General features: G+C 53.1%; 1 protein-coding gene across 1 annotated transcript; it reads left to right on the top strand.

Moving 5' to 3' along the window:
• The first annotated feature begins 12,116 nt into the window (after positions 1-12,116).
• On the top strand, positions 12,117-13,603 carry LBX1 (ladybird homeobox 1). Its single transcript, XM_030951523.1, has 2 exons — positions 12,117-12,794; positions 13,101-13,603. The coding sequence occupies exons 1-2, from the start codon at positions 12,470-12,472 to the stop codon at positions 13,601-13,603; spliced, it is 828 nt and encodes a 275-aa protein (XP_030807383.1). The 5' UTR covers positions 12,117-12,469.
• Positions 13,604-14,372: the final 769 nt, after the last annotated feature.

Here is a 14,372-nt window from a genome sequence, read left to right on the forward strand (position 1 = left end):
GCATGTCCTCCCTCAGCTCCTCTCCCTCCCCAACAGCGCCATGTCTAGAGAAAAACCTTGTGAAGGCTGAGCTCACTTGTCCTTACATTTCTGCTATTATGTCACAAAGTATGAAAATTTCATAGGAGGGCAAAAAAGTCCCTTGGGTTTAATTTTACTGCTGCAAAGCCCTCCCAGCCCTGAAAATGTAGGATACACAAAGGCACCAAAACCTGGGTGGGCAAAGGAGCAAATCCAGAGCATTGAAGGCCATGGTGGGGTCAGGCTGAGGGACAGTCTTTTGTCCAAACAGTGCTGTCTTGGATGTTGCCAGTGGATACTCTCTGTTCAATGCAGTGATGCCCAGCTTAAGTTCATTCCAAGAGGGGATGTGTGAGCCCCAAACTCCTGGTCTGCTTTTTCCTGACTACTCAGGAAGTTCTGGAGATTTTGGCAGATTGGGATGACTTCCCTCCCCACTGTTTCTGTTCCACCACTGCGGCCCCAGTAGCCAACCCTTCACATTGACAGCTATCAACCCCATGTATCAGCCAAGAAACTTCCCCCAACTCACTGTGGTGGTCCAACACCTTCCTCAGGTGTTTGCTTAGTCAGAGACGCCAGAGGCTGCCCTGTTGCCCACCACACCATTAATGTCATCCTCCCTCTGTGGTGCATCTTGACTTTCCTTGGTCTTCTCCACTGAATACTCAGTCCTGAATGACAGGAGATTAACCTCTCCCACGGCAGCTCCATGCAGGCTGACAGGGTCTGCCAAAGAACTTCCGTGCTGCCAGATAGGCTGAGGAGTGGGTGAGCAGGGATTAAGTGTGTGCCACCTCTTCCTGAACAAGTGCAAGTGGATGTGGAGTTATCAGGTGGCAGATTCATAACAAACAAAAGGAATATCTCATCTGCATAGCTGGTAGATCAGCCACGAAGCACATTGCCCTGGGATATCATGGATGCCAGAAGATTATATGGGTAGAACAAGTGGTTAGATGTGTTCATGCAAGAACAATCTATCTGGGGCCATAAGACATGAAGGTATCACTTCTGACTCAGGAGCCTCTGAACCACAATCAGCTGAGAGCTGGGAAAGTGTCTCTGGGAAGCATGACATATAATTACTAAAGTTTGTATGGCAATAGTATACAGAATTTTATATAATATAGTTGGGTCTTTTGCTCTCTCAGGATGACCATCAGCAGCAGCAGCAATGAAGTCAGGATATGAGGCCAGGCAGAATTTCATTACACCCTGTATGGCCTTCCTCAGTCTCTCACATCCAGTATGGATTGGTGCTGGGCCAACTGCCCTTAACACCCCAGCAAACATGTAACACTCACATCACTGAACTGCCTCCTTGCTCTTCCAAGGGATAAAGCATCTGATTCTGAGAGGATTCACAGACCCACACCTCCATGTCAGACCCCTGCCAGTGCTGGGGATAAGCGTGGTGTTAAGCTGTGTGCTTGACTGAGCTCTGGGTCTAAAATAAGACTCTCTAAGTCAGTCTTGTCTTGGGTGTGGTTTCCAGTCTTTCCTGGAAAGTTATCAATTAGGGAAGCACTTTTCTGAAAGATCTTTCTTCTGTTTCTCAGGAACAGATTATTTTCCATTGCTCATCTCTTCCCACCTGATGCAGTAACATTGACTTTTCACTGCCATTTTGCATGATTCCCTGAGTACCCCCAGAAACAGCACCATCTCCTGTGCTCCTGGTCCATGGAGAGCCACCTCCTTTCCTGGCACAACCAAGTGCCGTGACATGGACGTCTCAAAAACTGCCCTGCTCCATGTCCATCAGCAAGCATAGACCCTCTGCCCCTGACCACCAACTTGAACAGCAGAATAGGCCTGGCCTACCTCATGCAGACATTTTTGGGTGTGAATCAGCAGCTTTGGGATAGGAAAGTACCTTGAGCAGGACGCAAGCAGGTCCAGCTTCAGAGAGCAACCATGACTGTCTTCCTGTCAGTGTCCTTCCACACTTGCCTTTGCCCAAACTCTGCCAAAACTTCTGCTTGGGAAAGAGACTTGGGGATGGGGGCCAGATTTGACCCCTCCAATCTCAGGGGAAAGTTTTGAGGAAAAAAGATAAGATTTATTTTCTATTCAAATACAACTAATAATAAAACTAGGGAAGAACAATGCTGGAAATATGCTAAATAAGCAGAAATCTGGCTAAACAGAAGTTTTCCACAAGGCATCAGGAAATCTCTGAATTGCTGTGAGTGCCTTATTTAGTGGTGTGTGTGCTTTTTGTCCACACAAGTTCCAGTCACTGCAGCCATCAAACATTTTTTAATAGGAGCATTAACTTAAAAACAGCTAACAGTAATATTCCTAGCTGTGTGGAAACAGCATTTTATTAAATGCTTCACACAGATTTTGTATAATAAAGATGAATATATTATATCCTCTGCCTCCCCCAGAGTGAAACAATAATAGGAAAATAAAAAAAAAAGCCAATAAAGTGAAACATAAATAGAGCATAATGGGACTAGTAGCAAACCGAACTGACTATATAACATCTGCTATTGTTTGCCTGGCAAATGCAAACAAGGGGAAAAACCAAGAAAGATTTGAACAGCTCTAGCCTCTTTCCCCTCTGCTGCAAGGAAGCAGCACTGATATCCCAAGCAGATTAGAGCTGACAGAACAGTACAAGGGCGACTTGCAAATTTGTCCTTAAACAAATGTGTGAGATTCCCTTCGCTTCTGTGCATGAAGCAATTTTCACGAGTCTTTTGCTGCCAGACAGTTTATGTGTGAAAATATTCCTGGGTCTGGTGAGTTCTCAATGCAAACATCCATTCCTTTCAAAGCTCACATTTTACCATGTGTTTGCCCCTCACTATCCTCTGATTTCTGAAGTTACCCCATCAGCTGAGCCAAAACAAAGCCATGGGAGCTGGGCAACAAATCCTGCCAGAAAGAGCTGATATCTACGGGCAAGGCCTCAGTTGTCTTCCGTATATCATAGCCAGGGAGCCTCTATCCATCACCTTTGGAGAAATTAGGATAACTAAAGGATCACGTTGTGAGCAGAAGGGAAAAAAAGGAGGGATTTTTCCCTAACAGCTCCTTTGCAGATAGTGATCTGGCCAGCTCACAGGTGTAGTAAACCCAAGGCTCTGCATCTGCAAAAATCTAGTCTGTGTTTGTGACCAAACTTAAATCATAGCCATCCTGACTGAAAACAGAACTAGTTGGAAGCTGGGGGAAGGAAAGAAGAGCTAAATGCCTATAAAAGTCATTTTCTGTTTTATTTGTTATCTTGCTTGTAATGATCACACCATGTTTCCTATCTATTTTTACAGTAAGTTGTACTCTGGTCTCTAGAGGCCCCTGGATGACTTATTATTAACGATGTCTTCTTATTATGGATGGTGATTTATTATCAGAATGATTCTATTTGTACTTGGTATGTTGTTTTGCTGCCAGCACAAGGCTGTTGCCATCTTCAGAGCAAAAGGTCATGTTCTTGCAGCGCAGCATGCCCAGCTCCACTAGGCTGAGCTGGTGAGATTGCAGACTGCACACATGTACAGGGCAAAAGGACAAAGACCAAAGAGAAGAGAGGCCCTGGTGCACCCACATTGCAGCTGCCCCACAGCTGTGGGGGGCACAGGTGATCCACTGCTGGACTTCACACCTCCTTACCCACTGCCTACGCTCCTTGTACGTAATGAGAACACCATTTAGGGATCTGCACATATCTCAGTAAAAAAATCATATCTTCTATAAATTTCACATTGCATTACCAGTCAACAAGTGTTTATTTAGCATTGGGAAATTAAAATCGTTTTTCTCTCTTGTCCTTGGAGACCATGTACTCCAAGATTCACAAACACTCCTTTCACTGTAAAGAAAGGTCCATCTGGAGTTTGGCAATAAGTTCACAGGGCACGGGAGACTTTCAACACCCATTGCTTCACTGAGACTGAGAAAGGCAAGAGGAGCAGTACAGAGCTTTCCAAGCAGAAAATCCCAAGATTTAAAGTGAGGGAGAGGGGCTGCTTCTGGGAAGTTAACCTGTGCTCTCAGACAGACCAAGCTAGCCCCTCCAAGGCTGCCCTCGGTGCCCTACCTCTAGTGGCAGCTCCCCAGCCAGGGACCCCTCAGGCCCCACTAATTCCAATCTCTCCTGAGGGTGAGGGATGCCCACAACAGCTGGCCAGTCCCTTTGCATGCCCCAGACCAGGTTATTTCTGCTGTGTGCAGCCTTAATACCTCCCTTGCTCACTCTCTTAGCTCTTACTGGGGATCACTGGCAGGTCCTTGTTAAGTTGTAATGCCAATACAGGCAAGTGCAGAGAACCTGACGGGTTTTTCCATGTGCAAGCAGAATCCAGACCCACTGTTGCTGCATATTTGGCATTACTGAAGACCTACTTTGCACACCTGTAAAAAACAACTGAGCTAAGTGGACCCCAAGGAGACTTCAAGCAGAAAAATGGAATAAATCTTGAGGCTGTTCACTACACAGGCTTTACTCAGTGCCCAGAAAAGAAAGTCCAGGCTGTAAAGTTCCACAAGTCACAAGCGATTGTACATCAGCTGAAAAAGAGTCCTGGGTGCCAGGCCAGAGGACATGGGAATTTGGTGCCAAGAGATGTCACAAACTGAACAAAAGAGAGAAGGGAAGTGAACAGGACTCCAGGATGCTCAGAGGTGGAATCATAAGAGAGATTTTTGTAGTGATATTAAACCTCAGAATTCAGAATCTGAATCTGAAGAGTGGGAATCAGGAAAGTGCCCAACAAGAGAGATTTTTTTCACTCCAGCCTCTCCAGGAAGCTTTTTTCTCTGTTTCCCCATCATACCTCCATGCAGCACTGGAGACAGGGAGACAGCCTGATCTGACAGCGATCGGTACAGAAACACTGTAAGCTGACAGCAGCTATTATGCAGGATGGGAATGCCAGTCACCATTACAGGATGCAAAAAGTACCCATAGAAAGAGCCCTGCCTGAAACATGACCAGCTGAGAAATGTGTTTAAGGTTCCTGAAACAGAAAGTAGAATAAAACAAACATGTATGTAAAGCCTCTCATCAGAGATGTCTGCTGGTCATGGACAAACTCTTGGGGAAAGATTCCTTTATGAAGCAGGTCTGAGGGTGCAGAGAGCAGCTTGACACTGGAGAGCAGTGCAGTGGATCCCTGTGTCCAGCGGGAGAGGCTGGGAGAGGTTTGAGAATCATCTTTTGAATCCCAGCTGGAGATGAATACCACAAGAAGGCAAGGGTATAGCCCAACCATTGGCGAGAGGAACAGGGGAATAGAGAAGAGGAAAGTTGCAATACCCTGTCTGGGTCTGGGGGATGTGTCTGCTGCTAAATGCTGCTGCAGTTTGGAATAAAAAGAAGGACAGTCATCTGAGGCCTTGCAAACTCACCTCATGTGTGAGTTGAAAGACAAGCGATCTGTTGTTTGACTCTATCTCTAGCTCCTACCCCTTTGTGACAGGACCTGAGAGGGATGAGAGGAACAAACATGGTAAGTCTAACATGAAGAGATGTATTTTAGGGAGATTTTTCTTTTCAGCAGCACTTCTCTGAGCTTGGAGGGCTCCTGTGAGGCCAGATGGAGTAGGATGAAAAAAAAGGAGGGATGAAAAAACAGGGAGACTGAAAGAAAGAAGTGAGAAGGAGGAGCAGCCTCGCAGCACTGGAAGTTGGAAGAGATCACAGTGAAACTGTGGCTCTACTTCTTGGTGCTGCTCTTGCAATGGATGTATATATTAGTTTTTAATTAATTGTCTTACTGCAGTAGTTGGAAGGGGAATCACCTTCAAAAAAGAAATACAAATATCTGCTTTAACAGGAAACTTTTGCTGCTGTAATTTATTGGAAGGCAAAATGAGCTCCGATTACATTATCCACCCGCACAATGCTGGTAACGTGTACTTCGGATATTGCGCTATAATCCAATGACTGCTCCTGAATTATTAACACCAAGTTGTTATTAGAAGAAGTTGCCTGCCTTATTTCCACCATTGTCCCCCCCCACTCCCTTTATTAAGTTTCAATTGATTCCTCACACCTCCTCCTGCCCCCCAAAAATAAGCCTTCGCCTCCCCAGCTCTTTCATAGCTGGCACAAACGTTACTTGCATTTGGCAGCCTGGTGAATTATTCACGCATGCCGGGAGCGGCAGAGATATTACAGGTCTCGGAGGAGCCAGCGCGGCTCGGCTGTCACAGTCCTGGGTGGCTGTGTCGTTTGTCCCCCCCGCCGACCAACCAACCAAAGTTTTGTGGAACTCCGAGTCCGGAGCACAGTTGCGGGGCAGGGAGAAGTCTTGCGACAACCCCTCCGCGGCTTCTCTTCCGGGGGCAGGGAGGGATACCCGGGGTCGGGGTGAGATGGGCATCACCTGGGGTCTCGACACTCCCATTCCAGCCCCGCGGGGCCCATAGGTGACAGGGAAACCCAGCGCTGTGAGCTATTTCCAGCCGCCTCCCGGCGCAGCTGCACGGGCCGGGCACCGTCTGCCCCCGCCTCTCCAGCGCCCAGCCCCGCCGGCCCAGGGTCAGCTCCGTGGCCATCCCTTCCCCTTCCATCCTCTTCCCTGGAACCGAGGGGTCTGGAGAGAAGGCGTTTTCGCCTTTCGTTTTTCCCAAAACGAAAGTGGCCCAGGGGACAGACAGGCTCTGAAGAGGCCGGAGTCGCGCTGATCCCCTCTGAAGGGTCTTCCTCGCTTGCCCTACAGCCCGGCCTTGCCTCTCCAAGAACTGGGACAAGGCAGGGAGGGTACGAGAGCTGCTATCATCCACAGACTCTGACAGAGCCAGGAGGCCTGAAATGTCCCCGACAGTCTCGGTCCCACCTCTCTGCCTTCCAGAGGCGTTGTGCAGATGGCATTTATCGGAGTATTTAGGGGGTTTTAAAACTATGAATTGATAAAAATCAAGCTCTTGCCTTGCCTGGAGCTGGGACAGGCACGTCCCGACCGTTTTTGCCCGGAAGCTTGAGTCCTACTGGATTTCTCGGACTAGAAAATAAAATACAAGAAGGTAAAATATTAAAAACGTTCATACACTCCTGTTGGCCCTACTCTCACAGGAGCTCCTGGAACGGCTACTGGAGCCTCTGTTCCCAGGGGGAAACTCAGGGGTCTGGCTGGGGAGCCATCAGCGCAGACTGGCTCTCTAGCCCCAGCGAAACCCAGGGAATCCCTAAAATCCACCAGGAGCGATGGGACGAGAGGGTCCCCGGCTGTGCTAAGAGGAGCGACAACGTACTGGTTCTGGACATTAGGGATGGGGGCACCTCTATGTTTCTCCCCCGCTATGGTAAATGCTCCCTGGGACCCCACGCAGGTTGATGAGGTAGCTGGAGGTGTTGATCCACCCCGGTCGTTCCTTTCCATTTGTGCTCTAAAACGGCTTGTGGGGGAGACGGGCTTCCCTATTTCCTTTACACCAGCCCGAGAGCATGCCTGCTTACACCAGGCCAGGGACTTGCCCAAATTGTGACTCCCCCCCGGCCCCTCTACCGGCCCCACCGCGGGACGGCGAGAGCGGTGCGAGCACTGCCGTGCCAGCATCGCTATGCGGGGACTTTGCGGGAGGGAAACAAATCGGTCCCAGGGGTAGGCAGAAAGTGCACGGACCCTGGAGCTCGGTTGATCTCGGCGCCGCTGATTCTCCCCGAGAGCTGGTTTGCAAACGAAAATCCCCAGGTGAAGTCGGGGAGCTGGGCACTGCACGGCCCGTCCGCCCGAGGGGGGCTGCTCCTCGCATCCCGCTTCTGGTTGGGTTTCTGGACCCGCGGGTTTCGTCCCTGGATGGCCCCGTTCAGGTCCCGGCCCGCGGCCGAAGACCTCCGAGGGAATGGCGACTTCTCCATCTTTCTCTGCCGGGGAAATTTCGGGGCTTCCCGGGGCCGGTGTGTCCCAGCCGGGCCGGGCCGGGCGCGGTGCCCCTGACCCCGGCTCCCCGGCCGGATGCGAGCACTCAGGTCACATTTATTTTTGGGGCAGAAAAGTTTCTTCCCCCGTAAGGAGGTGGTTGCGAGGGAAGGAAGGACCGGCCGATAGCTGTACAACGAGCTCCAGAAATGGGCTCTGCTGGGGAGCTTCTCCCTAACCCCACAGCGTTCCCCGGTAGCCCGGTGCCCCCTCCCCATCACAGCTGGGAGCCGACGGACGCCCAGCTCGGACCGTTGTTTTCTGAAGAGAGTAACGCCGTGCAACGCCCGGCGGCGGCGGCATCAGGGGATACCTCTAGGTACCTGTTACCGGCCGTTTTTCAGGAGTGGACCGGGACAGGGACCACAGACCCTGCCGTGGCTCTCCGTTCACCGCGGGTCCCACCGCGGCCTCTCCGCCCCTCGGCACTCGCAGCCCCAAACTTGGAGGGATGCTTGAAGACTAAAACAGTTATTTCTTAGGTTCCCGGCTCGCCATCCTTGCCTTTGAGAGATGCTGTGCCAAGACTAGGTACTAGCTCGAGGGCACGAAGTTTTGCTCCTCTCCCCGCTGCTAACAGGGAGTGGTAACGTGTTTAGACCACTTAAACAAGGCAGACATAGCTGGGAGCCATGCACGGCTCAGCTATGCCGGGAAAGGAGGTGTCATTTGTACGCAGTTACTTTGGTGATCAACACTTGAATGATATATGCCGCCTGCTTTAATTATATTCTTGTGACATTTTCCTGGACAGGAACGGACCGCATACAGCCAGAGCCGGGCAGCCCCGGGAGCGTCCTTCTGCTGCCCGCCGGGCCCGGGGCTGTTCCGGAGAGAACAGCTATGCCCACACCCCGAAATACGGTTCTGGAGACGGCAAGAGGAAAGGCTTCCAAAGATGCTACTCGTAGCCTGATATTTTGTTGTTGTTGTTGTTGTTGTTGTTGTGTGTCCCCACTCACGAGGAGTTTTGGTTTCAGCGGCAGTTTTCTCCTCTGTGAGGAGGAAACGCCGCAGCTTTACTCGCTTTTCTTCCACGATGGAAGGCAGGGACCTAGACCGACACTTCCCCAAAGGTTTGGGAGGAAGCCCTCATCCATCCCCGGGGACATCCAAGGGCCGCCCCCAGCCCTGCTTGTCCCCGTCCCTCGATCGGGAACCCGACTCAAACCTCTGCCTGGCCCAGGAGTAGGTCAGTTCCGGGTCCCACTCAGAGGGGCTGTTGCAGGCAGAAGCGGGGGAGAGGGAGGGTGTTGGAGCGCATTGGATGAGGGTGTTCTTCCCCAAACGACCTCAAACCTGGGACACACGACTAGCAGCTGAGTCCCGGCGGGACGGGCAGAAGAGCCTGGAGGGATGCGAAGTTCCGTGACGGTGGCTGGAGCAGGCCCCCGGCTGTCCCCGGGGCTCCCTTGCTCTCAGGAGCCCTCCGAGGACAGTGAGATGCAATGGGACACGCCGGGTGGCACTGGGCGTCCCTAATTCGGGGTTGGGTGCCAAACGGGCTGCCAAAAAAGAAAATTAAAATAATTAAACTTCGAAGGATGAGGAGGGGAGATGAAAAGCTCTCCCCATAAGCCGGGTTGGGGGCAGTCCAGCCCACCCCTGGTGCACAGAGAGGGAGTCGTTTGCGAGGAGGGAGATGCAGCGGTTGCAGAGGAAAAGTAAGAACAGGACAAACGAACCCAAATCCGCCAAAGGCAGCACCGGGCAGCCGAGAGCAGAGCGGAGAGGGCTCGGCGGAGCCCGCCGGGACCACCACTGAGAGCCGGGGGGACTCGGGGAAGGCGGCCGGGGCACTCGGGGATGGCGGCCGGGATTTGTCCCCGCCGGGACAACCACCCTTTTTTTCAGTGAGGTGCTATCTGGGGAGGCACGCTGGGCACAAGGGCAGGCGACAGGCCTGGAGCCACCGGGCTGAGCTATCCATGCAAAGCAAGAACCCGTCTATCCCCTACCAGGCGACGGCCGAGGCAAACGAGGAAGGGTCCCTCTGTGTCGGGAAGTCTGTACTGAGGCTGCTGTCCGTCCTCCCCCGGGCTCTGCCCCTATTAGGGAGCCAAAAAAAAAAAAAAAAATGCAGGGTGCTTTGAAAGCCGTGGCCTCCCGCGTAGGAAGAGAGGACATGCAGGCTGGGGGGACAACGGGGGATCCAAAACGGTTTGCAGGATTTCGCTGTGTCTGAATCACTTTTGCCCGTGCCCTGTGCTCGAGATGGGGGAGGGGGGGGGGGTAAGTTCCTCCCGTGTCCGCACTCTACTCTGCGGGAAGGGCTGCAGCCGGTAACCGGGTGCCCCTCAGAGCATCCCGTACGCCCGCCAGCCCGCGCAAACTCGCACTCAGGAACGAGGCTATTTTCCTTTCGTTTTTTTCCCCTCCTTTTTATTTTTTTAAAATCTTATTTCTGTAATTATAACACCAGCACCCCGGCTGAGTTCTCAATAAAACCTGGATCCTGACATAAAACGACACGCTGGAAAACAATGCGAGGGGACACAAGGGAGAGGAGGAAAGTCTCTAATTGGTTAAAATATGTTTAAATCACTTCATAAAACCCGAGCAAAGCGAAGCAAATAATCCACCTAGCAAAGCAAAGAAGCCGGGCGATTTAGAATCAGTGTAATTCGCTCCCCCCCGACCGGCTCCCCCCCATCTCCTCGCAGTATTTGATATGATGAATAACCCAATATAGGCCTTTAAAAATAGGTCACTGCATAAAGAGACTCCCAGAGAGCTATAAAAAATGGGAAGAGGGCGCTTTAAGGAGAGGAGCCATTTGCTTCTTTTGTGCTTGTTTGGTACCTAGCGGCCTGGGAGCTGCCAGCCGTCCTCCTCTTGGCCCTCAAGGTGAGGAGGGAAAGTTGGGGCCCAATCCAAGCCCCTGTTTCTCTTCTTGCCCCACCGCCTCTCCAGCCACCGCCCGTCCCGTCCAGCCCCAGCCCGGGCCGCGGCTCGTGTCCCGGCCGAGGTCCCCCCGGGGACCGTGGGGGAGCGTTCACGCCCGCGGTGGGGGCCAAGCTGTTCACCCCGGCTCTGGGCTTTGTCTCCGTCCCCGCGGAACGGCGAGACAGAGGCGGGATGGTGATCTGTGTTGAAATACTAAGGAGTGGGTCTGGCCCCGCGGACAGCCGGGCCGGGCCGGGCTCGCCGAGAGTGGGGGATGCAGCAATCCCCGCCACCCCTGCCCCTCTCCAGAGCCACCCGTAGCAAAAGGACTCGGGCTAGAAACCGGCCCTCCCCGACTCTTTCCCCCCGCGCTGCTCCCGGCCAGGACCACCCGGCGCCGCCGGAGCCCCGGAAGCCGCCGACATCCCCGGAGCGCTCCCGGCCCGCAGCCCGCCACGCAACCCCTCCGTGGGCTCTCCCGACACCGGGGGGCTCTGCTCCCGCCCCGGCCCCCGCAGCACGCTCCGACACTGGGCGCTGGGAAAGAGGAGCACGACAAATTCGGCGGAAACCTTCGGGTTTTATTGGAAAGGAAAGGTCTGCCTTACCTGGAACCAGGCTCTCCCCTTCTTCACCTCATTAAAAAAAAAAAAAAATCAAACGGCTCTGGGTAGAGCTGGAGAGAGACATTTTGAATAACCTGGTAGCAGAAATTAGCAGGAGGGAGAATAGAAAGAAAACAAAAAAAATCTCAGGGGAGAAAAAAAAGATACAGCCGGATATTTTTCGGTTTGTTTTGTTTTCGCTTATTATTATTTTTCACTATACTGTATTATCCTGATGCAATAAAGGCTGGTTTGTAATGTAATTTAAAAATATATATGTCCAAACAAATAGCAGGGCCAGAATATGACAAGTGCATTCAGCATTATAATTCAACTGGGCTCCACCTCCATACCGCCTCCTAATTAATGGGTCTCCGAACTTGCAAAAGCCTGCATTGGACAGAGAGAGAGAGAGAGAGAAAGAGAGAGAGAGAGAGAGGGCGAAAAGTGTCATTGAAGATAATTGATTACCTCCCAATCAACAATAACTTGTTAGCAATAGTCAATTACCCCATCTCTTCTCGCTTCTTTCCCCCTGGTCCGAGGTCTCGGTACGAGGGCTGCTCTTCCCCTCGACGAAGTCTGCTTTTTCTTTTTCTTTTGAGTTATTTTTAAAAATTATTTTGGGGTAGGTATTAGCTTGAGGTGGGGGGGGCAGGGAAAGTGCTGTGATTTGGGGTGTTTCTTAAAATAGCAACTAGAAAGAGAAAGAAAGAGGAGAGAGAGGAGGGAGAGAGAGAGAGAGAGAGAGAGAGGAGACAGACAGGAGGGGGGGAAATCTCCGACCCAAAACCCTGGGACAAGAGGTACGGCAGGACCACCTCTCGGCGAGGGACCGACGGCAGCTCTGCTCCGCTCCGCTCCGCGCCCGCCCGCCGCCCTGCCCGCCCGGCCCGTCGCCCGACGTGGCTCTCCCCGGGAGGACCCGGGGCTCCTCCGCCGGAGTTGGAGGTGGGCTTCAACTTTTGCTCGCTGTCTTCGCCGCCGTCACCCCGCGGTCCCGCCGGGGGCTTCTCCCCGCGGCAGCGCATCCCCGTCGCGGGTGGGGAAGGCAGCCCCGTGCAGCCCGGCCCCACCATGACTTCCAAAGAAGAACCCAAGCCCTCCTCGGGGGAAGAACGGCGGCGGAGCCCCTTGGATCACCTCCCACCGCCGGCCAACTCCAACAAGCCCCTCACCCCCTTCAGCATCGAGGACATCCTCAACAAGCCCTCGGTGCGGAGGAGTTACACCCTCTGCGGAACGGCCCACCTCCTCTCCGCCGCCGAGAAGCACCCCCCGGCCGGACTGCCCCTCTCCGGCCGGGCTCTGCTCTCCCAGACCTCGCCCCTCTGCGCCCTGGAAGAGCTGGCCAGCAAGACCTTCAAGGGGCTGGAAGTCAGCGTGCTGCAGGCGGCCGAAGGTAAGCCCCTCTCAGAGCAGGGAGCCCTCCAACGGGTTGGTACCCCGCTCCTCCCCAGGGCCTGGTTTTCCTTCTCTCCTCGTCCCCCGCCATCTCCCAGGGTGTCGCATGGGGTGGGATGGGGGTCCCTGGGCTGCCCGTGCCCTGCCGGTACCCGGCAGCATCCTCCTCCGTGGCCCTCGGGGTGCGGGAGAGGGGGCTCTGTCCCGCTCCCTCCAGATACCCACGGGGCAGGGCTGTGGGGTCCGGGGGCTCGGGTCGGGGTGGACACGGGAAAGAGGGGACAATTTGGCGGCTCGTCGGCAGGCCGGGACGGGATGACCATCTTCGGGCAGCGGCAAACGCCGAAGAAGCGTCGGAAGTCGCGGACGGCCTTCACCAATCACCAGATCTACGAGCTGGAGAAGCGGTTCCTCTACCAAAAATACCTGTCGCCGGCGGACCGGGACCAGATCGCCCAGCAGCTGGGGCTCACCAACGCCCAGGTCATCACCTGGTTCCAGAACCGCCGCGCCAAGCTCAAGAGAGACCTGGAGGAGATGAAGGCCGACGTGGAATCGGCCAAAAAGCTGGGCCCCAACCCCGCCGTGGACATCGTGGCCTTGGCCGAGCTGGAGCCCAGCGCCGAGGGACGGGGCAAGGCGCGGCCCGGGTCCCCGCCGCCGCCCCCCGCCGCCGCCCGGGAGCCCGGCGCTCCGCCACCGCCCCGCCCCGCCTCGCCCCCCACGGAGCGGCCCCGCAGCCGCCGGGACAGCGAGGAGGAGGAGGAAGAGGAGGAGGAGGACGTGGAGATCGACGTGGATGACTGAGGGGCGGCCGGCGTTCCCCCCATGTCCCTCCCCCCATCCCGACAGCTCCGAACCGGCACCCTCGGCCCCCCATCCCGGCCCCGGCAGCGCGGCGGGGCGGCTGCTCCCCTCGGTCGGAGCAATAAGCAATAGAACCCCCCACAGACACACACCCCCCGATTAATTTACGGTAGAGTCGATATCCCTCCGCCTGCCACATCTTCGGAACGGTGCAATTACGGACGGCTTCTGTATAAATATTTAAACTTATATATTGGAATTTTTTCCTTCCCCCTTCTTTTTGAGGTTTTGATTATTATTTTTTTCTAATAGCTATCAGTGATGATTATTTTATCTATAAGGGAGACGCGTAACCTTGGAATAAACCTGGCTTCCAACAGATGTTTGGGAAAGCAGTTGTTTTCAAAGACTTCCGAAACAAACCACTTTAGAGAAGATTTAAGTTAGGCTTAAAACGGCAACAGCAAAAAATTAGCCGCTTTCCTTTCCTTGCATGTTTCAGATGTGCACGAACTAAATTTTTTCCTTTTAAAAATATTTTTTTCTTTCGCAATCTTGGGAACTTGGGGCTGGGGGATAATGCAAGTTGAAAAATATATACTTTCTTTTTTTCCTAGAGCATAGAGATTTGTCTCCAATGCAATTTCTGCCTCATTTTAACAATTAAAAGCTATTTTTACCATTTTCTGCTATTGTTGTGCTTTTATTAAAAAGCTGCCTTTCGTATTTTTGATATGAAGGTGGTAACAAAAAAAAAAGGAAAAATAAA

The sequence above is a fragment of the Camarhynchus parvulus genome, chromosome 6 (genome assembly GCF_901933205.1).
Source record: "Camarhynchus parvulus chromosome 6, STF_HiC, whole genome shotgun sequence".
Classification (NCBI taxonomy): domain Eukaryota; kingdom Metazoa; phylum Chordata; class Aves; order Passeriformes; family Thraupidae; genus Camarhynchus; species Camarhynchus parvulus.